The sequence below is a fragment of the Vombatus ursinus genome, unplaced genomic scaffold (genome assembly GCF_900497805.2).
Source record: "Vombatus ursinus unplaced genomic scaffold, bare-nosed wombat genome assembly UNPS02014848.1, whole genome shotgun sequence".
Lineage (NCBI taxonomy): Eukaryota > Metazoa > Chordata > Mammalia > Diprotodontia > Vombatidae > Vombatus > Vombatus ursinus.
The window spans coordinates 8609501-8634109 of NW_020954626.1; the positions used below are offsets into that span (position 1 = coordinate 8609501).

Consider the following 24609-nt stretch of genomic DNA (forward strand, 5'->3'; position numbering starts at 1 on the left):
CCTAGAATAAAATATAAATTCAGTTGGGCATTTAAATATATTTACAATTGACTCCTCTTACACAGCTATTGGTACAGTGAATAGAGCCCTGGACCTGGAGTCAGGAAGATATGAGTTTAAATCTGTTCTCAGGCATTAATTGTGTGTCTCTGAGCAAGTCACTTAAGCTCTGTTTGCCTCAGTTTCTTTAAATGTAAAATAGGGATAATAATAGCACCAACCCTCAGGGTTGTTGTTGGGAACAAATGAGGTAATATTTATTAAACAATGCTTAGCACAGTGCTTTGGCATATATGAAACCATATAAATGTTTATTCCCTCCCTCCCGCTACATTCCTTTTCAGACTTATTTAATACTACCTCCCTTAACACCTTCTACATTCTAGCTAGCCTTTCTAGATTTCTTTAGTTGTTCCTTATTGCTTCCTCAAATTACTTGTTTTATTTTAAATTTGTGTAGATAGTGTATTCCTTCCCTCCACATTCTCCACCTCCCCCCTATCCTCCACTGGAGGATAGCAGAGGCTGTTTTTTTGTCTTTCTGTTTCCAGCATCTAACATAGTACATAGGACCTTGCACATAATAGGCACTTAATAAATGGTTCTTGAATTGTTAGGAGTCTACTCCTTTGTGACCACTAAACCAAATATATGACTTTAAGGCTAATAGAACTTTATCTCCAGATAACTTTCAGATAAGTGTTATTATTTACATGTCAGAGCTGTAGTTACAAAAGCCTAATAGTGTGCCTCCTGAGTACTTAGAAAACATCAGTGGATGATGAACAAGTGAATATCAGTTGCCTGTCCCCACCCTACAAACATCATTCAAGTAGGAATTCTCATGGCAGTGAATCTAAGAAATTAAAATTCATCAGATTTCCTAGGGTTGATATCTGTTGGTGAGCCTTTAGACTTTCCCTCTGCTCTCTTCTTTAGCTCCATCCACCACACTTATAACTAGATTCCACTCAATGTGGAATTTTAATGGTTCTTAAACTGTTTATTAATTTATTTATTCATTCAATAGAAATTGATTAAACACATAATATGTATAAACCACAACACTAGGTCCTATATTTAAGAATCAACAAAAGGGGTAAGGAAAAGTAAAAAAATAAGAAAATGAAAAACTGAAGAAAATCATGGGGTAGCTTTAGGTTCCATAAAGAAGTCCATACTTTGGGTAGTTTGGAAAAGAGGGTAAGCAGTTAGGGGTCATAAATGGAGAACAGAAGATTTGGGGGAATTAGACAGGAATATTTTTAGTATTCAAAGTAACGACAGCAGTAAAATTCAGGGAAGAAATGATTGTGATAGCTGTTCTAAAGCTATATAAGTTCTGTCATGTCCCTCTACCCCCATTAAAGTTATTTAGTATTTATTTTATGTATATATTTAGTGTTTGGCTTGTCTCTTCTTCTATTAATGACTTTTTGATTCTCTCTTCACAGCCTAACTTATATTTATTTCCTTCTCTGCACCCAAAAGACTGTTGCCCTAGTTCTGGTTCTCATCACATCTCACCTGGATGGACCATGATAAAAACTATTGCCCTCCCTGTTTCCATTCTCTCCTCTCTTTAATTGGCCCTCCACAGTTGCCAAAATAACCTTTCTAGGACATAAATCTGACCATGTCACTTTCTTATCTAAAAATCCTCAGTGGCTCCCTATTACCTCTAAGACAAAGTGAAAAAAAAAATCATCTTTCTGGCACTAGTAGTCCTCCACAGCTGCTTAACTTTCTAGACTTACTTCATATTCCTCACCTTCACCCTACTCTATATTCCAGCCAAATTGACCTACAAGCTGTTTCTTAAACTTGACATGCTGTATTTTTTCTCTATGCCTTTGCATTGACTAGGATGAATGAAAAGTCACTTAATTTATAGTGCTCATTGTGCCAAACACTGTACTATGCTCAATGAACTTCTTCATTTCTCCTTAGAATCCCTAGCTTCCTTCAAGAATGAGTCCACACACTCCTACAAAGGGTTCCTGGTCCTTTCTAGTTCCTGGTCCTTTCTAGTTCTTACTGCTGTCTCTCTCCTGTACTTACTTTAGATTCATTTGTCTGTATACATGTTGTATCTTCCGGTACAAATTAAGCTTCTTTAGTTCTGAGATTGGTTTGTATCCATAGTGCTCATCATACCGCTTTCAACATGGTGAATTCTTAATAATGTTTGTTAATTGAATTGAGCAGAGCTAGAACAAGTGGCAGAGTAGAAGGTGGGAGGATGTTTCTTTCCTCTTTTGGGGGCACAATTTTGAAATAGGTGGTTTGTCTTCAGTATCCTTTCACCTTCCTTTGTGTAGCTCTCTCCCACCTCCTAATGCCCTCTTCCTTATGCTGGCATCCTCTGCTATATGTATCACCCTATACCAGACTTCCTTGCCATTCGAAGTGTTCTGTTTTTTAAACCGATGTACCTCTTTTGCCTTTCCTCTCCCCCCACACACAAAAAAACCCCAAACTATTTGTCAATGTAGATTATTCCAGTTAGGAGTAGCAAAAAACAATCCTATTGAGTTAATCCCAATGATGTAGCTGCTATCCTTTCAGCCCTCCTTTGCATTTTTCAAAAAAGTAACCTGCTGACCTCAAAGTATTTTTGGTAGAATTTCATGCATTGTATGGGGAAATATTTGATCAGGGGTGGAAGAATATGCTTATATAAAAGAGATCCTCCAACATCTCAGACTAACCATGATTAGGAGTTCATTCAGAGTTGTTCCTTCACGCTGTTCCTGCTTTTCCTCTTCTTCCACTTCAATCCATAGATTCTCTGACAGTTGTATGAGGGTTTTTGTTTGTTTTTGGAAGCAGTAACCATAGCATTGTTAGGGGGTAGAGGGTAAAATGGAGTTGTTGCTATGAAGAGACATTGTGGTACAACATTGTTAGCCTCTTATTTGTATGGGTCATTTGTAAGACTGAAGGTTGTACCTTAGGGACTACCTATGTTCCTGTTACAAATCTGAGTTGGGGGAGAGGCTTGTGTTTGCATGTGACTTCAGAATTTCAATATAAACTAGTGTGTGTATTTTTAGAGAAAACTTTAAACTCATTAGTTAACCTTTTTTTTTTTCTTGAAAGAGGCATAACCTGTCATATGGTATGAAATGGTTGCAGAGAGAAACCATGATTGAGGAAGATGAAACTGATAGATATTGCTTTCTCTCAATTCTTAATACTATTATAAACTCTTTTACTGATAAGAAATTAAAGTCCAAACACTTCAAAAGTAACTTCTGTACATATGCCAACTACAGTTTGAAAGTCACTTCACAGCATTCATGATTTTAGCGTCAATGAAATTCAATTAGCATCTATATTGAAGTGAGGATTTAATATGTATAAAGGGTTATCTACTAAATCTCATTTATTTATATGGTATTAAAAATACTTGAAATCTATACCACAAAGCTCCAAAGAAATTAATAGTGGATTCAGATAAGGCAGAAAATGCCAAAACACAAGGGGGCACTATCTTACCATAATCCAGTTGAGCTTTCCAAGCTACTTGTTTATTGTGAATGTTTCTCTTTCATAGGCTTCAGTCCTTATGTGTAGAGTTTTCAGGATAGCTTTAATACAGTGAGATTTTAATGCTGCAGTACACATATCAGCTAAGCTTTCATAGTTACAAAATCTAAACAGTACTCTTGGCATAATTAAAGAACTTTTCATTATGTCTGTGGCATGAGTTTTGGAGGGATAGTTGAGGGAGACATTGGTGATGAACTAAAAGTATTTAGTGTTTAGATCCACGACAGGGGAAAAAATTGCTGCAATAACAATACAATTGCTTTGGAGAAATACCCAGCCTCTGTTCTGTAGAGAAGAGTTCAGATGCATTGTGAACTCATGTGAGTTGCAGCTGCATTTACCATCAAACACTAAGTTGTTGCTGATGAATGTTTTGTTTTTAGTGTCATGGAAACTGTGAGCCAAAGAATGGATATTCTATTCATCTGGGGAAATAGCATTTCCTTGCATAAAACATCAGTCTCTTCCAAAGCAGTTCCTAAAATAGATATATACTGACTGTAACCCTAAAAGCTGAGCAAGTAAGAGTGGAGCAACTTAAATAGTTTCTGGACTATTTCCTCACCTTGTCATTTTAGCCATATAAGTGTAAATTTAGTAACTAAGCTGCTTGTTTGTTGCCAAAGCATTGCATTCAAGTGAGCATGCAGTATTTGTACAACACCTGTATAATGATAATTTTAAGCCCACACTCCTTAGGAGTATAAAAGCTCCCAAGGCTGACTTAATTCATTAGTACTGTTAAAACTGTACATGTGCTATTATTTCTTTGTTTGTGACCTCAAAATAAATTTTATCTTATAATACCTTTTATTTTCATAGAGCTTCCATCATTGAAAGGATTTTCCAATATCTTAATGGATGTTAGGGAAAGAAAACTTTTTACAAAAAGCAAACAACTAATGTGCAGTAGAAAAGGAAAAGGCATGAATTTGGACTGGAATAAAAGAGGAAAATTTTAAATTAGAAAGTCACAGAGCTGCAATTAAGTATTTTTACAGATTTTTTTTTCCAGGATAATACCAGGAAAAAGAGAAGCAATGGGAACTTTAGTTTCAGGATGGAGTTGTCAAGGTAAGGTAGGAAATGACTAGAGAAATGAGGACGAATAATGAAGCAGTACAAGTGGGGAAAAAGATTTCCCCACTTGCTCCAATTCCAAAGGATATCAAGGAGTGAAGGAAGCAGGAGTAGGAGCAGTTGAACAAGTTTATATCACCTCTAAGGCAGACCAGGAACAAGCCTATAATGCCAGATGCCATCGTGCTGCCTGCTCCCCTCCCTCTAGGGAAGTATAAGTTGCCTCACGGACTCAACTGCTTAACTGTGATATTCTGACCTCAATGACAATGCGAAAAAAAGACTTTGCAAACTAATCCTTGAAAGGGATTTAAAGGGCAGTTCAGACCATCAGGATACAATGGGGGCATGGCCAATTTCCTCAAATGAGAGCAAAGTTTGGTAACCTATGTCTCCTCAAGGTTTAAGGCGCCAGAATATAGGAATATGTCTTTAAATTTTTTTTTTTATTGTAAACGTAGCAGTTGTCAGCAGAGATAGAGGATCTCTTTGTACAGAGAAAAAGAAATTTGTAGAAGAAAAATTGTTATGTACTTTAAAAAAAAGAAATATTAAAGTTAACAAGGTAGTTGCAAATTACTCTGAGTCTACTTTTTCTGGGAATTAAAAAATTTTATTTATCATTTTTATCATTACTTGGATTATATCTTTTTACCAAATTAGCATAGTCCAAAATAAAATGACTTTTGTATTGTCCGTGATTTTCATTATGGAAGACCTTAAGATTCTAGAGTTAAAGCGGGAAGGGACCTTTGAGCCATCAAGTCTAACCCCCTCTTTTTCTGCATAAGGAAACTGAGGTCAGGAGAGGTTAACTGATTTACCTAAGATCACACAGGTAGTTAGTGATAAAACTGGGAGTGATCATGCACTAATTAAAGGTGAAATTTCTTTTAAAAGAGCTATCAGACCCAAATGTAGATTTTCATTTAAGTGTGGAATTAATTCCTGGAGTTAAAGGAAAATGTTAATGATTATTGTGAAAAGAATTTGTAAATGGTCGAAGAATTAAGGAATAACAGTACTGTTTAATTTTGAAATATATACTCATTAAAAAAAGTATTATGTAGCTAGGATTTGTTTCAGGTTTTGATTTCCTGGAAACAAAAGCCTGTCTTTTTAATGCTATGAGTATCTTCTGGTCATCTTCTATAGCTCTGTCATGGAATATTTCAGTCTCTCTCAAAATTATAAGAGAGACAACGAAACAGCCTTTGGTGGGTATGGACAGGATACAACATATAACAAGTTGTTGTTGTTGAGTTGTTTCAGTTGTGTCCAACTCTTTGTGACCCCATTTGGGGTTTTCTTGACAAAGATATTGGAGTAGTTGGCCATTCCCTTCTTCAGCTCATTTTACAGATGAGGAAACTGAGGCAAACAGGGTGAAATGAGTTGCCCAGGGTCACATAGATAGTAATTGTCTGATATGTAGCTTAAAAGAAGAACTAGAGAAAAGAATGTCAGCAGAGACGTATATAAGCAAAAAGTAAGGTGGGTTGGTCATGTGGTGGGATTAAGGGAGAGTAATTTGAACAGCCCCAATGCCCTAGTAGTATTCTCACTATCTTAGGAAATATAAAAGAAATCCCTCTATTCTTTGGGTCAGCCCTTTGTGGCAAAGTTAATGGAGGACATGAACAAGAATCAATTTAATTCAATTCAATAAACATATATTAAGCTCCTCTTATGTTCCAAGCACTGTTGTCACACTGAGAAAGCACTCCAATCATCTTGACTCTCGTTGTGCCACTTGACTTTGATGACTCAGGAAGAGAGAGTGAGGCAGACGACTTTGTGCAACTGTGCCTCACTTAAATACAATTCATGCAAAAGTCAAGACGTTACCTCATGATGTCTTTGGTCCTCTTCCAAAAAAAAAAAAAGACAACAACAATACATGGGTTGTGATCTAAGTAGTGGAGATCCCTATGAATAAGATCACAGATCCCTTTGAGTAGTCAGGAATTAATAGATTGAGATTGAATTTATAGACCTAGACAATATGACAAAAGAAGTTAAAGGAGAAATCAAGATATGAATACTCTACCCTATAATTGAAATGATAGGAGAGAGCTGGGAATTACAGTCTTTCAAATGTTCTGGAAGGGGTGGCATGTGTATTTACTGCTGCCGAAAATATTCTCAAAGCAGTTAGTGCTGAATTCAAACTTGTGGTCAGGCTTACTGGAATCCAAAGTATTTCTCAAATAAAACAACTGACTTTGAAAGTGTGAGGGCCTCTCTGCAGAGTCATAAAAGTCTAAGTAGTTAAACAGAGTAGGTGAATTTCCCTAGAGCTCATTTTCAGACATATACCCTCCATTACCCTAAAAGCCTGGGTAGACTGTGTGCTTAATTTTGGAGCTGCCAGTATCTGATATTAATAACATAAATTTCAAGGCAATTTTTTCTAGTTTCTAATTTACTCTTTTCTAAACACTTGCTTCATATAACTTTATAATTTTTAAAGCAGTATTTTCAGGAGTCATATTTTGTTGTAATTTGACTTCCTTAATCACAGAAGGGATTCATTTGGTAAAAATTAAAATAACTTTCATTTTAATCTTTGTACCAAAGTGGTGCAGAAAATTCACTCATCTTCATAAGAGTTTCTCTTTAGCCCCGAAAACATTGCTTTTAATGTCAGTGGTATAAAGGTATTTGTGTATATGAATTTGTTTTAACCACTTGATTTTCCTAATGTTTTAGTTATACATTTTCAAGTGTAAACGGTCCCTGAGTTATGAACACATGACTGGCAAACATGCTCTGTATATATAAGAACTGGTCTGCAGACATACCACCTCCCCTTCTCTTCACTCAAACTTGAGGTGTATTTGTGCTGCATAGGCCTGAAAATATATAACAAAAGCCCTAGGAACAGCCCTTACACCATGCTCCAGACACTATCCAGGCAAGTTAGTGGCATCAGGAAGCTGTTTGACCAGACGTTTTTTCCCCAAAAACCTCCTTTCTTCTCTCTCCCAAGAGAATTTAACAAAAGCTATCTCCTCATAAAAGCGTAGAATTTCAGATCTAGAAGGGTTCTTAAATATAATTTAGCTCATTTTCTCCATTTTTCACCTCTCACAGTGCCAGCGTTTGATCTGAAACAATCTCTCTCCCTTTTTGCCTTTTACATACCTCCTCCCTCCTACCCCTCCCCATCCTCCTTTCCTTCTTTCTCCTCATTTCCCTCTCCCTTTTTTCCCCCACCATCCATCTTCTTCTCCCTCTCCCTTCTTCTCTTCCCCTCCCTGGAGTCAGAAAACTTGGGCAAAGTGTGTAACCTTGGCCAAATCACTTAACTACTTTGTGTCAGATTATGTTATCTATAAATGAGAGATAATACTTGCTCTTCCTACCTCATAACATTGTTGTAAAGAAGACACTTTGTAAAAGCCATACAGTGAGCCACTATGTAAATTATATTTGAACGCTTCTCTTCTAGGAAAATCTCCCTCCCCTTCATCTCATTGCATTTGTAAGCGCAAAACTGATCCTAATCTTGACTAATAAGTATAACAATACTTAATGCTGGTACTCTAAGAAAAGAAAAACAAGACAGTTTCTGAGAAATCTAGGAAGATTTGTCTGAACTGATGCAGAATGAAGTGAGCAGAACTAGAATTAAATTTTATTTAACTATGTAATTATATGTAATATGTAAAGGAAAACGACTTTGAAAAACTTAAGAACTCTAGTCAATGCAGTAACCAATCATGTTTATAAGTATTTGTGTTAGATTGTAAGTTTTTTGAGGGCAGGGATTCTTTTGCTTTGTTTTGCCTCTTTTTGAATCCCTAGCACTTAGCACTGTACCTGGATTATAGTAGATCCTTAATAAATGCTTATTGACTGACGCCAGAATGCTTTCTACTTTTTGGCCAAAGGATGATGAACTAAAGGTGTAAAATAATACATATTTTCAAATATAAACAGTATGTAAATTTGTTTTGATTGCCTGTTCTTATTTGTTACAAGGGAAGATTTTGATTTTGAGGGGAGTTGTAGAGGAAGAGGAGTAATAGTAATACAAAAAAAAGAGAGAGAGAGAACACACAGCATCAGTAAAACAAAGTACTGCTCAGTAGACAGAAGGATATTCAGAAGTGGGCAAAGACAAGTAGAGCAGTGTTGGTACTATTATGTTAAATTTAATATGTACTTAAAAGGACAGGCTATACATAAGAGTGGTTCAGTTATGTACTCCTATTTTTATATGCTCTGTGTATATATGCATATATATAAACATATTTGATTTTAGTGTTTGTCAAGTTCACATTTTTTAAAAAATTAGGTTTAAAAAAATTGCTGCTGATAGACTTGTATCAAGAAAGTAGAGGACTTTGAATACTGATATGAAATTAACATAATGCATGAAGCCCTCAAAAATACCCAGAATTACCTGTCAGAAGCTCCACAAAACTTTCAATATTTCTTCCCTCTTCCCTTCTCTAATCAAACCTGGTTTACTTTAAGCACTAGCATTCAATATAATTCTTTTAAAATTTCATTCTATTTTTTTCTGTTATATTTAATTACTACTCTTGCATTTATGTTGTTCTCCACTATTTTTCAGTCAGTCAATAAGCATTTATTAAGTGCTTACTATGTCCCAGGCCCCATGCTAAGGAGATTTAATTGCAGATGTACAGAATTTCAATAACATTATGAATTAGAGGCCTTTATGGATTGGCTTGGGAACTTAACTATCTTTTATACCATCTTTTTTCACTGGAAAAAAAGAATGCTCTGAGTTCTGAATAAATGTTTGGGACACAACTAGTTTGCTGGTTGAGGAGAGGACCTTAATACCTGTGTATTTTTAAACTTCAGAGGTGGGATGGAAATAAAATAAATACGTGGAGCCTGCTCAATGAAAATTGATCGTCACCTAGTTTACCCCAAAGTGCCCATCACATGGCAAGTACTTTGTTTAAATCTTAGCAAACGATAAAGGAGCTCTTTGGGGCTTTCTCCATCTGTTTCAACAGAGTGTCACACTCTCTTTATACTACAATCTCACTGTGCTTATGCATTTTCTGTGACATTTATACACACTACCTTAGTTTCTGTAATGTACATGAAGAATTTCACTCACATTTTGAGTTTTTCTGTTGGTAATTATGAGTAACTTTTTGGTTTTCTTTTAATTTTTTTTATATTTAAAGATCTCTTGAGACATTAATTCTAAATGGTCTCCATTGTTCCTGTGCTTGCATTTATTTATGCATGTATCCTTATTCCAAAAGGTCTCCCAGCTTTTTAGATTTTTCACCTTTTCTAAATAAGCCCTATGAATTGAATCAAGATGCTCTATTTTCTGGCATTAGATTTTACTGGTTTCCAGAGAGTGGGCAAGTAGCAACATATAAGGTCAACTTTGTGTTTGAATAACTGAGAAAATAGTTGATTAACAGTTAGCACCAAAAGTAAATCTAGTCAGTTAACACAAGTTTGAGTATTCTCAAACCACTGTAGTAGATCTATGCCAGTAGATCTATATTTTCCTTTTCTCATATACATGGAAGCATGTGATTAGTGAGGCCTAGGAAAAGAGTCATACACAGTCTTAGACGTCAGTGTTTCCTGAATAAATGGCTTCTGTTCCTTGGGTACTGCTAAACACAACAGAATTAGACATTGACTCTGTCCTGTTTTATAGTCCAAATTAGACAAAAATAAAGGAATGAGGGAAAGGTAATGGGTGCTTACCATCAAGGTGAATGAAGAATATCTAAGAGAAAATGTTTTTGTTAAAGGGTTTTTTTTTTTAATTTAGGGCTTAGGGTATAGCTAATGTAGAGGAGAAAGGAGTGGAGAGACTAGAGGAGGATGGATAACAGTATCCCCAGTTCACCTCTTTATCAAATTGCATAACAAGCTATCAATAACCTGATTCTTTTGAGGTTTTAGTAGTGGAAAGAGTCAACTTTGTTCTACCTCATTCATTCCCTGGAAAGGTGTGAGATACCTGTTTGATTATTACAAAAACTTTTTGAAATTAATGAAAACATGGTGCTTCAAAGGTCATAGGTTATCTGATGCTAAAAGCCTAATACAAATTGTTTTTCTTGAAATAAAGCTAAAGTAAAAGCTCTTGTCTTTTGGGTAAATATATAAACCAAGATGTTTGTCGTTCTGAATTCTCAAAGACAGAATTCAATTCTGTGTGGAGAAGTGTAGGGCTATGTGAAAGAGGTGCTTACAATCTATACCCAAAGAAAAATCACCACAACAAATCTGATATAAATTTACCCATAGACTGGATTTGAGAAAATCTGATTAGTAAGAAAAATGTTACAATTGTTTAGACTTTAAGATTCTCGCAATTGTGTGCTTGACATGCCGTCTTAAAAACGATATCACTATAGCATCCTGAAGTGTTAAATTCCAGAAAGATACATCTCCCCCTTTCTTCTCATTTCTCCATCCCACCCTCCAACCTCACTTGCAACTCACATTCCCAGAACATTGCAAATTAGCGATCTCCTGTTTATATCCTACTGAAAGCCTGGAACACCAAGTCAGCTGCTCTGAACAAGCCATCCTACTCAATCTGTCCCTGTTTTATCTGTGAATCTGGTAATTCTGTAAAAATTAAAGGTAGCTGTTTTGGTGATGCATTTGTACCCTGGATGTTTTTAACTTAAGATTTAACATCTCAAGAGAGTTTACAAAACCAATTCAAATTACCCAGATCTGGCTGTGCTATTATCAAGGGTAAGACACTCTCTGGGTGCTTTAGCAATACTGTGAGGATTATTGATTGGGAAGCTGCTCACAGGTTCTGATGCCTGTCACAGGAAAACTGCAGAGTTAAGATGGAGTATATGATGAGATAAAGGCTGGGTTAGAAAAGTGATTACAACTAGGAACCCGCTAATCACTGACCTCTGTAGGGATCCTCTGGTTTATCACTAATCTCACTTGCACTTGGCATTTTCCTCGGCTGCTGCCTCATCATTCATAGCTGAGTGAGTCATTTGGCATGGAGTGAACAGGAGGAGGGCGTAGGGAGGCCAGCAGCTGCGCTTCTTGGCACTGGATATTTAAACATCTTCAGTGTAGCCAGCAGCGTGCTTGGCACAAATGTTAGCCAATAACACTTAAACAAATTGTTGTGAAGAAAATAGGAAGGCATTCATATTAAAGTCGTCTTTTTTTTTTAAGGTAACTGTTGGTTTAGGGTTCTTTTTTCATTTGTTCTGTAAGTTTGAGCAGATTGTCCCTGAAATGAGGTCTGTAATACTAATAATACTTAGCGTTGGCTGAGGTTCTTTCATCCAAGGATTTCCGAGTACTTTATAAACATTAATTAAACCTTGCCAGACCCGTGTGAGGTATGTGCTACTGGGCTGATTTTTACAAAAGAGTGAGCGGAGGCCTAGATAGGTTAAGTGACTTACGACCTGCTCAAAATCACTCAGTGAATGAAGAGGCAGAGCCAAGACTTAAATCCTGGAATGGAGCCTCTCAGTTCTTTACTCTAAATCTACCCTATGCCGTTGTATATTTGCCCACCTTGCAGTGCAGTGTTTTGTATGTCTCCAAATTATCAGTGCATGCCAAATTATATTGGGAACATTTGATAGAGATCATCCATAGGAAGCAAAGAACTGATTCTCCAAGGGAGGAGAGGTTAGATTGTTAGATAATGATGAACTCATATTAGACACTGAAGTGCTTTTTTGTCTCCCAAACAACTCCTAGGATAAATATTGGGAATTTGGAAGGAAGGGGAGGTGCTCAAAAATAATATTTAAAAGAATTATTGAGCATGTGCTGGTTTTATTCATTTTTTAAAGAATTTTAACGTGTCTCCATAAATGTACATATATATTTACATGGAAAAGCTTATGTGTTAAATGCATTAAAAATTTTAACTTTATAATTTTTGCAATAATCTCTGCTTTTTTGAAAGACCTATGAATGCTCTGGACTCTTTTACTTTAAAAAATAATCAAATGAATATTGGCCATTTGAAATATTTGTAGATTTCCTTAGTAGGAAGACTGAAATATGTATTTATATTGCAAAAACAGCATGCTTCACTTAAATAATAATTTGGTCTCTAATAAATAGAAAAGTTGAAAATTCTGACCCCTGTTATTCTGATTAATCAATCATAGAATTTATGGAGTGCCTTCTTTGCATTGTACCTGTAAACATCACTTTGCTTGCAAAATCTTGGTAATTATGAGGCTGTCACAGAAACAAATATTGAGAAGATTATCTCAACCAGGATGCTAGTGTCTCTAAATTTCTTCCCAGAGCTGTATAAAGGATCCATTCCCTTACTTTATTGCATTGTTTTAAATGAGTAGGAAAAGAACATTCAGAATAATGAAACTATTATATTTCAGGAATCCTTTGAAGACTATTTTAAAAATTAGGCAAGACCTCAAAAATCAAATAATCTAATCCCATCGTTTGACAGAGAAACAGATAGAAGTTAAACGGCTTCCCCATCTTTATACAGATAATAAGCAGTAGAGGTAGGCTATAAACCCAGGTCCTCCCACTGCTCTTTCTACTAAATAAATAAAATGAGACTGTTTGTAAAGCACTAAACATAGTGACTAACACAAAATAGGAGTTTAATAAATGAATGCTTATCTTCCTTCCTTCCCAACTATAGAATACTGCCTCCTAAAAATTGAATCAGAATCTTCTAGTAGACTCCCCATCTGATTTGCAACTGTGATGTCCCTTCTCTTCCCTCTTTGCTAGAACCCCAGTGGAAAGAAAGCATAACCACCTGTTCTGTGTTGCTCAAGGAATTTTCTACCAGCATCCACTTAACAAATATTTAGGCAGTTAGGTAGCACAGGACATAGAGTGCTGGCATAGAGCCAAGAAGACCTGAATTTACATCTTCCCTTAGACACTTAATAGTTGTATGATCTCTGGGCAAGCCACTTCACTTCTCAACCTCAGCTTCCTCCTCTATAAAAATGAAGGGGTTGAATCCAGTGTCCTCTGAAATCTCTTCCAGTTCTAACTCTCTGATCCTATGATAGTTTCCACCAGTAATCTCAAAGCATTGGGGAAATAAATTGTAGCTGCTTCTTACATAAAAGTTGAGAACCTTTGTTATAGTGGGTTATCCACTGAAATAGATGGTTTTCTGACGTTGCATAAAAGTTGCTCATCTTTTACTTCCACTTTACTTGTGGTACTTATTTCTGTGATCTATTTTACTTGTTATCCAGGCAAGCAAAAATGACCTGATTTTTCTTTCCCAGAAATTCTCTACTTCCCTTTTTAATGTATAGATATGGATAAAGTTGTGTCGGACTTATATAAATAATTTGTGACTTAACCATTGGAATAAAATTTTATAATAAGAAACTGAAGCAAGATTAAAAGTAGGATATGTCTTGGATATGGACTGATAATGGAAATTCCTTATAAGTGCAAATAGTAGACTATGGTGTAGTATGGTATCTAGAGTAAATTATTAGACAGTTCATTCCTACTTCAGTAGTCAGCCGTGTTTAGAGTACACTAACACTGCCCACATCCTAAACCATAAATGTGAGGTAGCTAAGGATATCCCAGAAAAAGTCCAGAACTCCTGAGAATGTGGGTGAGACCCTTTTTAACTTAGACTAGCTTTTGGTACCAAAAAAAACCCCCAAACTTTTAGTCATGTCAAGTTCACTTTGAGATACTCTACATTATTTGGGGTGACATGAAAGAAGACAGAATGGGCTTGTTTATAAAATTTGCAGATGACAAGGGGCAAGGAGTGGAAATATAAATGGTGAATGATGGAATGATTGGTTGAAACAAGCAAGATGAATGAATGTAAAATCCTGTATTTATATTCAAGAAGTCAATTAAAAAGCAGGAAAGGCCTTAGAGATTATCTAGGCCAACCCTCTCATTTTACAGATAGGAAAGTAAGACCTAGGCAGTTGAATTGACTTTTCCAAGTTAGTAAATGACAGAGAAACATACAGCTTAATAGTAGTTCATATGAGAGAGTTGCAGAGGTATTTGGTGACCATAAGCTTCACATGAGTCAATAACATAACAGTTACTTCAAAAAAATATATTGCAAAACTAATGTGCTTTTCTTTCAGTATTTCAATTGATCTGGGTACTCCATCCAGCAATGCAGATCAGATCCCACTTTCTCATCTTGTGCAGCCCTTGAAACAGTCTCTGCATCAAGTAAAGCAATAGTTGCAAAGAGTTCAGTATAGTAAAACACACTGAGAGTGTCCAATTGTGGGTGCTACATTTTAAGTAGGGCATTGGCAACCTGAAATGAATCCAACCTGGACTGAAAAGGCCAACCAGGATAGTGAAGGATGGTTGAAGGAAATGTGGATATTTAACCCGGAAATGAGAGTGCTTAGGAGGAACTTGATAGCTTCTTTCAGATATTTGAAGGACTTTCTTATGGAGAAGCATTAGGTTGTGTAACTCTAGAGGACAAAACAGGATATTGATATCATTCTGGATGTGAATTTCTTTCATATATCTGTGCATAAAACAGGAGTCCTCATGGGGGTGAGGGGGAAGTTGACTGCTAGATAAATCTCTTATGTTGGCTTGACTCTGTTGACTCATGGAATACAAGAATTTTCAAGGATAAATCCTACTCATTGAGATGGGGAAAGCCAGGAATAGTCAATCACTAGTTGAACAGAGAGTGAAAGGAATATTGTCCATCTCTGTACCATTGAAAATATCTTCAAAATCTGATATTGAATTGGGAGTTCTCTGTTTACTGATGAGTGTTGTTGGTGTAGCCTCAATAATGCCGTTTGCAATAGGTGGAATAGAATTGGACCTCCCTTCAAAAACTACTATTTACTGCATTCTAGATCTCAGTATAATTTATTGTTGCTGGAGCTTTTATTTTAAAAAACTCCCTCATTATCTAGTCATTTCTTCTACAGGCTTAGCAAGAAACCTCATCTGGTGATTGGATTATGCAACATCAGCTCCTTAGCCTCTATCATGATAGAGAACAGTTGGATAATGTTGAGGTAAGGGGCTTGGTGTACTCCCTTCCTGGAACACAGAGAATTGTTGTTTGATAGTGACAAGTCAGTCCTAGAGAGAATCATTCTTCAGATGGATGAATGACTGCTGGTATTATATGAGACAGTCAGATGGATCATAGGATCATAGATTTAGAACTGGGGAGACCTTAGAGTAGGAGTGGGGAACCTGTGTCCTCCAGGCCACATGTGGCCCTCTAGGTCCTCAAGTGTGGCCCTTTGACTGAATCCAAACTTCACAGAACAATTCCTTTAATAAAAGGATTTGTTCTATAAAACTTTTACTCAATCAAAAGGCTACACCCAAGGACCTAGAAGGCCACAGATTCCCCACCCCTGCCTTAGAGCCATTTGAGTTCAACCATCTCATTTTGGAGTTGAAGAAACTGAGGTGAAGAGAGGTTAAATGACTTCCTAACAATGTGAAGGCCACTTTGGTATGATCTGACTAGAACTCCTGGAAGTATTCAGAAAAATCTTACAAGCAATGTGGCGTGAACTAGAAAGCAAGAAGATCAGCATATTCCTTTAGGAGAATGGTGTTCTCATTCCTGAGTCTAGCCAGATGCCAGGTGGCACTCTGACCCTTCTAGAAGGCAGACAACGACACCACTAGAATCTTCATTCACAAAGGCCATCTAACTAGAAATCTCAATCAGATTGTCGAGTAGAGTTTGTCCAGATTTTCCTGTCCTAAAGAGGACAGTACCAGGACCTAAGTAATCACTGGTGGGGGTAAGAAATCTGACAAGCAAAATTCCTGCCCCAGGGAGAGAAAAAACAGCAATGAAGTGAAAGTGCTCAGGGTTCAAATCACAAACTAAGGCCGGGACACAGGGACCAATTGAATTCCAGGGAAATTAACTCAATTTGGAGTAGAAGTTCAGACTGAGAAACTGCTGCCAGATCTGATCATTTGACTGACTCGTGCACTGGGCAGTAAGCAGCTGCTATTTGTTTCAGGGGTTAGTAACCACGCCTCTCTAACTCAACCCCTACTCCTACCCCCTTCTCTTCTTACTTAACACACTGCAGCTGTGCTGTGAGCTAGCTCTGACAGCCCCTGGTAAGGGCTTAGTCTGGATCTAGAATTGAAACCAATTTAAAAGCCCCTGTGATTGAGTGTATTTTGAGTGGGGGATAGTAAAACCCATCTTTGAGACCACCTTTGCTGAAAGGCCAATTTTTAAAATGTGTGCTTTAGATTTAAAAAATCTACATTAAAAGATCACCTTTTTTAAAACAAAAGAAAATAAAACACTCTTCCATGGGATGGTGGCTCATTGTGGCTTCACAGAGAGAATTTCTCACTCCATTGTGGAAGTATAGAGCTGTATATTGGTACAGGATAGGGTAAGACTATTTCTAGGCTGATAAGTTCCCTGAAAGATCTGGCCCAGTTTAAAAAAAAACCAACATATAGTCTATCCTAGGTTTAGATGGTTAATCTAACATCAAGCCTGTCAAAGTTTAGAGCAGGGATCATGGCATCAATTGACTCTTAGCATCAGATGAGATTTCAGGCACCTAGATTTATTTTCTCCTATGAAACAGGACTAGATATCTATTAGATGGTATAAAGTGATAGCACATGTAAAACATTATCTACATCATAGAGTCAGATTTAAAAGGGACATCAGGCTCTCAGTCATGCAATCACCTTGTGATTATCTGTGTGCTCTTTAGAGGAAAGTAGAGGCACGGGTGATCCAGAATAGTGAAGAATCTAGACAGCAGTGCTGAGTTTGGATTACATCATGTGATTGTGACAATATTCTTGGAAAGCATCCTAGTACATCAGAAAGAACCATGGACCTGGAGGCAGAATACCTGCTTTTAAGTCTTAGCTCTGCTATTACTAGCTTTGTGTCCATTGGTGAATCATTTAACTTTTCTGAGCTTCCATTTTTGTCATAGTCACATGACTAGTGACCTAACACACAGGCTGTATAAACCTTAATCAGCTACATTAATGTAACTTAAAAAAAAATTAGAGTTATTTTTAAATTATATTTTGATAAGGCTAATATTTAAATTGGTTTGAATTCCCTAGGCTCATGCCTTGTAGGCAGTGAGGAATCCTTATGTGATGGTAGAGAAAGCAAGGTGACTGAAGTATTATACCAGTGTAACAAATATGTATATGTATGTGCATATAGGTACATGTAAACATAAAGACATGCACACAAATGCGTATATATATGTTTTAGTCTAGATTTGTGATTTCATGAGTGAAGCAATTTAGAAACTTACATATATACAACTGCTCTTTAATGTACAGTCTCTTCTAGAATTACTTAGGCACTCCATTGAGAGGTTAATGACTTTCCCAGGCTCTATAATGAAGAGGCATCAGAGACCTGCCCTCTATCTACTATAACATACTCCTTGTTGATATTTGCATATATGATATTTTTTCCTGAGAAACAACTATATACAACTTTCCTGGAAAAAAAAAGTATGTCCAGCAACTTCTAGGTTGCCTGTGTATTAAGATTAATTTTTTATTAGAAGTTTTTTTTTTAAATGGGAGAAGTAGGGTTTCAAGCTTTGAGGGTAAAGAGGGTAGTACACACATTCAATGGCAAGGGGGCAGAACACAGATAATAGATAAACAAGAAGGATCTACCGATTGAGAATCACCTGTTTATAGGGAATAAATCTTAAAGATCATATAGGTAAGTAAAACTCATTGATTAACTATGTTTTTTTTGTAAAGAAAATATAGGATCTGCGTCTGTAATTCAAAAGTGAAGCATTTGGTATGTACATTTGAGTTTTTTTAAGTTAATGGGGACAATTTTGAGATGCAATACAGAAACTTTTGAATGTTTGTATTAAATTCTGAGGCCTGGACTTTAAATTTTATCATATTTAAATATTTATCATATTAACTGAGTGAAACTTGTCACACACGTCTTTTAATTGGCATGTTAAGGATACTGGATCTCACCATATGCAAAATCGAACAAAAAGGAAAACGAATGGGAGTTCGACTGTGTACAGTAAAGGGGAGAAATATTTTTTTTAGGATCTTCAATCCCGGGGATTTCTATATCTTTCTGAGTACATACACTAGTAGTTATGCATACATAGGAAAAAGAAAGGTTATGTATTGACTGTGGGCTGAGTTATAAGCAGGTCCTAGGCTGAAGAAAGGTGATGGAGATAGGCCTATGTGTGCTTGTTAGAGGCACCTAATAATTTTTCTGGAAATACCTGCAGTGTGTGGTAGATCTTGGAGTATTCGCTGATTTATTCCCTTAAGTGATAAGTAAAACTGTATCTAATTATAGAATCACAGTGTCAAAGTTGGCAGGAACGTAGAGGCCATCTTGTCCAATCTATTTGTAACCACAACTACCCTCTAGCCTTACATTATAGAATGCCTTTGTTTCCCTCTATGATGCCCTTTCAGGTAGCGAGCAAACTAACTGTGTAATTGAGTGTTTCTTGAGTATTTGTTTTAAGAACCGTCTATGTGATTTAGCCAAAGTTGTTTATCATTTCCTGTACAATTCTTATTTTCAGGGAGGAAAATGCTGAGTCTGGTTAATATGAACTACATAATTCATGCTACTTCAAATAATTTTGCATACAAGGTATTTTATTTGCTTATGCCTGATGGCTGTTACAGGCAAATTGCTTCAGCAGAAAAATGTGTAGCTTTTTCTTTCCCTTCCCCTTGAATGAAATGTTACTGTTTAACTAGTGCATTCTAATGGAATCGCTGTAATGATCTTTTTATAGACGTTGCAGCTATTTTGAGGGACATTACATGCCTATTGTTTTATCTTTGAATGTTTAACTAATAATTCGAGAAAATGAATATTGAACACAATGTTTCAAGAGCTGAAAATTTCCCAGAGCCTTTCCTTTTTGTAATGGTTTCCTTTTGCCTATCGATGAGGTCCAAGTTCTCTTCCTGCCATTCAAGGCCCTCTATGATCTCACTCAGAATTGCAAGGACCTGAGTGGTCCTCGAGTGAGTTCAACCCATTCCTAAACAACAAGCCTCGTTACAACATTCTTAGCTTGTAGTAATTCTTTGCTTGGAGACCTTCAGTTACCTCCTGAGGGTAGCTCTAACATTTATGAAGTTTTTCCTTATAACAAACCTAATATTCCTTCCTCCTAACACTGCTAGTTCCACCCTCTAGTCTAGACATAATAAGTTTAATCCCTCTTCCATATGCCTATCCTTTAGGTTCTGGGCTGTCATGTTCCTCTCTGAGCCTTCTCTTCTCCAGGTTGAATCCTCCACTCATTCAATTCAGTAAGCATTTATTAAGCACCAACGATATGTCAATCATGCTGTACTGTAAAGACAAAAATGAAATCACCCCTGCCCTCAAGGAGCTTGCATTATTTTAGAAAATTCCTTCAACTGATATTCATATGGCATGGATATGAAGCCCTTATTCTGGTTAATATCCAGCTTATTAATACGCCTTCCAATAAGCATTGATAAGCCTTCCAACTTGTTATTTTCCTTTCTAAAATGTGGTACCCAGAACTGAACTTCAGAATTCTAGATGTAGTCTAACTAGGGATGAGTACAGTAGTATTATCACTTCTAATCCTGGATGTTGTTTCTCTTAACACAACCTAAGTTTGCATTGGCTTTTTTGATTGCCTTAACACATTGTTAATTTATTGAACTTACTGTCCATTTTAACCCCTAGGTCTTTCTCAAACTGTTGTCTAATCATACCTTCCCCATCTTGTACTTGTGAAATCAATTTCTTGAACCCAAGTATTAAACTTTATGTTTATCCCTATTAAATTACATTTTATTAGGTTCAGTTCAATTCTCCAATCTGAGGAGGTGTTTTTTTTTGGGGGGGGGGGTCCAACATGTTAGCTCTCCTTTCTAGCTTTGTGACAAATTCAAATTCAATAAGGATTTCATCTATGTATCTGTAATTTTTGATAAAAATGTTAAAACAAACACAGAAACCCTAGAACTTTCCATTAAAGACTTTATTCCCAATTGACATGGAGCCATGAATGACTGTTCTTTGAATGTGGCAATTAAACCACTTCTGAATCTGTCTCATTATATAATCACTAAGTTCATCAGATCTTGCCATCTTGCCCACCAGAATAGCATGAAATATTTTTCAAACATTTTGCTAAAATCTAGGTAAATGCTATTTTTAACCTTTCCTGGACCTATTCACAAGCTTCCTATCCAACCATATTTTTCACTAGCCCCAAATACGAACTCCAATTACATTAGTTTCCTTCCTGTATCTTGAACACACTGTTCATTCTTACCTCTGTACACTTAATTATGCCTTTGTTCCTACTGCTAAATCCATTTCCTACCAGTTTTCAAGCCCTACTTCAAGCCTTATTCCTTCTTCTTGAGACCTTTCCCAGTAGTTGCAACATCTATCAATCTCTGCCTTTCTTGACCACTGGTAATGCTGTCTGTATCATAAGTTCTTGTCATTTGAATCTATTCAATATATTATTTGATTACATATAAGTTTATGGTTTTTGTTCATGTACATGTTTTATCTTCTCACCAAGACTGAAAACTTTCTAGGAGCATAAACTATTTATTATTTACTTTTTTGGTACTTAAAGTGGTGCCTAGGATGGTGCTAAACCCATAGCAGGCCCTGGATAAATACATGTAGAGTTGCACTGAAGTAAGGAAAAGAAGCCCCCTGTATTTGGAAATATTTTTTCTTTGGTTGGCAAAATTTTAAATGATGAAAGTATTTTGTGTTTTTTTAGTGTGTCCCCCCCCATACTAGCAGTTTTTTTTAGCATGTTATATTTTTAAATGCAAAAATAATTTCAACTCTTTGTTATGTCTTAATATGGTTCAATCCATCCTTCACTAACTGCCCAGTTAACTAAACCTTAACAGTTTTGGTAATGATTTTATCTTTCATGTTATGATATTAAAGCAAATTTGTGTTCTGACATTAATGAGTAAAATATGCAAGACCTATGGTATAGTGCCAGATTTTCATGTTCCTTATCAAACATCTGAGATTTAACTGATAACATATTACATTTATCTTAATGACATATTAATTAGTGAAAGCATATTTGTAAAAAAGAAGTTTAGAAAGAACAAAACAGATTTTAAAAAAATTTAATACGTTCTTTAGTTTTGTTACTGGTGGTGTACATCAGAGAGAAAGTTTGTGGATGAGGAGAAGGTCAGGAAAGATGAAATGACTGAAACATTTAAAAATTGGTTGTATATTCTGGTATATATCTTAGGGTATTTCTGGCACTTCCTCACATTCTGGCTGCTTTTTTATTTTTTATTTTTTAGTGAATGGCAGAGTGGTATTTGTTTGAAATGTTAATGTAGTTCAATAGCATTCCCAATTCTGTGCTGCCAAGTAATTAATTATGTGAGACAGGAGTTCCAAACTGTTAGTTATAAAAGGCAACATTTTCTTTAAATTTAAACCATTTACTGCAAGTGACTTTTAGCATCTCACAAATGGATTTAATTTTGCTATATTTTCTGCAACTCCAACATTAGACACCCCAACGTGGGGCTCTCCTTTGTTTTCATTCCGTAATTGCCTTTCTTCAATTGATCCGAACTTGGCATTTGTCCTCACGGTTCTCCTATCTTTTTCCTACCTTCCTGGCCTGACATCTTTTGTGTCCAGAAGGATTTCCCATCGATTTTGATGTGATGTACTAGCAAGTGGACTCATGGTTTTGTGACCTGAGGTCGATAAAAATTGGAAGTATAGAGCCAAAGACTGGTAAATTCATCCCAGCTCTTGTTGAAAGTCTTGCTTATGTTATATTGCTCCTGAAAAGTTGTATGTAAACCAAATTTGTTTTTATTTTAAATGCAACTTTAAAAAATCATCATACGAAGAATGAAGAAAGAAATAAATTCATAAGAAAACAAACAGGACAGTGCTAGAACTGTAATGTTAAATTTAATATATACTTTTAAAAGTTCAGATGTATATAATAGATTTGGGATTTAATATATGATCCTCTTTTTTATACTTTGTATGAATTTCCAAGTTCATAATGATAATTTTAAAAAAATCAAAATGTACTTCAAGTCCTTTGGGTGAATTTTCCTAACTAAAAAAATCTTCTAATGAATCCTTTTGAAACTTGTCACTCTCCTTAAAACTTCATTGTGAAACAAAACACATTTAATCAGAATTTGTTAACACATTATTTACATCAATTCCTTGGAGAAATTTAGACTTAAAAGATCTTTCCAATAACTACTTTCTCTTATTATCTCACCAAACAAATATTTTTGGATAGTGTTTTTCTTGGAGAGTGAGACAAGGGGATCCATTTTACTTTTTAATTACACCATGGTACAGTAAACTTAAAATGGGGGACATTTTATAGAAAGTAAGGGCACAGTTATTGATATGACTTGAATGATTCCTAGGTCTTAGTTCTTTACTGTTGTTTTTTTTTGTTTTGTTTTGTTTTGTTTTGTTTAGTCTCTTGCTTCCTATCTGCCCTTCCTGTTCCCAAATCCAAAAACAGGTATAGCAACTGTACCAAGAGCTTGACTTCATTGTCTAACAATCAATGATATGTTTTTGTATCAAATTATTTTCTTTTGTTTTATAGGAAAAACGTCAGAGAGAGGCTCATTTCCCCTGTACAGCAGAGACACAGGATTACCAGGCTGTCAAGTAAGTTTAGTGAATACAAGAAGGAAGTGGGATGATTTTTTCCCCCTGTGGATAAATAAAGAATTTAATAGTGGAGGAAGTAGAGATTTCTCCAATTTATTTCTTTATTCTTTTCTTATTTAATTTATGGCTGAATGTGGTTGTTATTTAGCAATTAAGCACAATTTCTTTAATGCTACTGCCTGTGCTTAAAGAACTCTTTCTTTCCTGGCTCAACAGGCTCCCTCTCCTTTTTCTGTCTTCATAGGATTTTTTAGAGTTCTTCCTTGACATTAATTCCACTAAGTACCAATTTCCCCATTTCCTGGAACTTGTATCTTTTTTCTCGAAATGTAGCCCTTACATTTATCAATCTTTGCTTTCTGCCACACTAAACCACCACTTGTTGGTACAAAATGTGAAATACTTATAAAGTGAAGCCTATAATCTCAGATATTTTTATTTCAGCCTTGCAAATAGTTTCCAAGAATGTAGAGCATTTAAGTGTTCTATTTGACTTAAAAAATGTGTATTGGATCAACCCATGTTCCTTAGAGTTGTCTTTATGCACAGTGGCTTCTATGGGCTTGGCAGTATGCTAAACACTTTACTAATGTTATCTCATTTAATCTTCATGACATTTTACCTACTTTCTACTGCTTCCTATGTTACTTCTGTAAGATAACATTTACTAGCACTGAATATGCTGAGGTGTCCTGCAGAAAGATTTCCTTCAAATTCAAACCCAAAGTAAAAAAAGGGGGGGGATAGAAAATATGAAATTTATTTTGAGTCAACTGTCTCATTTTCTTTAATTCTATCCTGATTTTCTTCAAGATTATAGATTTAGAATTAGAAGTGACCTTAGAAGTTGTCTGCTCCCATAAAAATGGGAAAAGAACCCACATGTACAAAAATATTTATAGCAGCTCTTTTTGTGATGGCAAAGAATTGGAAGTTGAGGGGATGCCCATCAATTGAGTAATGGCTGAACAAGTTGTGGTATATGAATGTAATGGAATACTATTGTGCTATAAGAAATGATAAGCAGGCAGAATTCAAAAGAATTTGGAAAGACTTACATGAACTGATGCAGAATGAAATGAGCAGAACCAGGAGAACATTGTACAAGTAACAGCCATATTATGGGATGACTGACTTTGATAGACTTGGTTCTTCACAGCAAAACAAGAATCTAAGGTGAGTACAGAAGATTCGAGATGGAAATTGCTAACCATACCCAGAGAAAGAAATATGGAGTCTGAATGCAGAGGGAAGCATACTCTTTGCTCTCCTTTTCCTTT

The 24609-nt window shown here is 35.9% G+C and overlaps 1 protein-coding gene across 4 annotated transcripts in view; it reads left to right on the forward strand.

Moving 5' to 3' along the window:
• The window catches only part of TCF12 (transcription factor 12), a 408834-nt gene that overhangs the window by 260632 nt on the left and 123593 nt on the right, over window positions 1-24609 (forward strand). For all 4 annotated transcript variants that reach the window (XM_027840786.1, XM_027840782.1, XM_027840781.1 and 1 more), the window contains one exon: window positions 23262-23326. In XM_027840786.1, the coding sequence (XP_027696587.1) occupies window positions 23262-23326 (65 nt within the window). The remainder of the gene's footprint in view (window positions 1-23261; window positions 23327-24609) is intronic.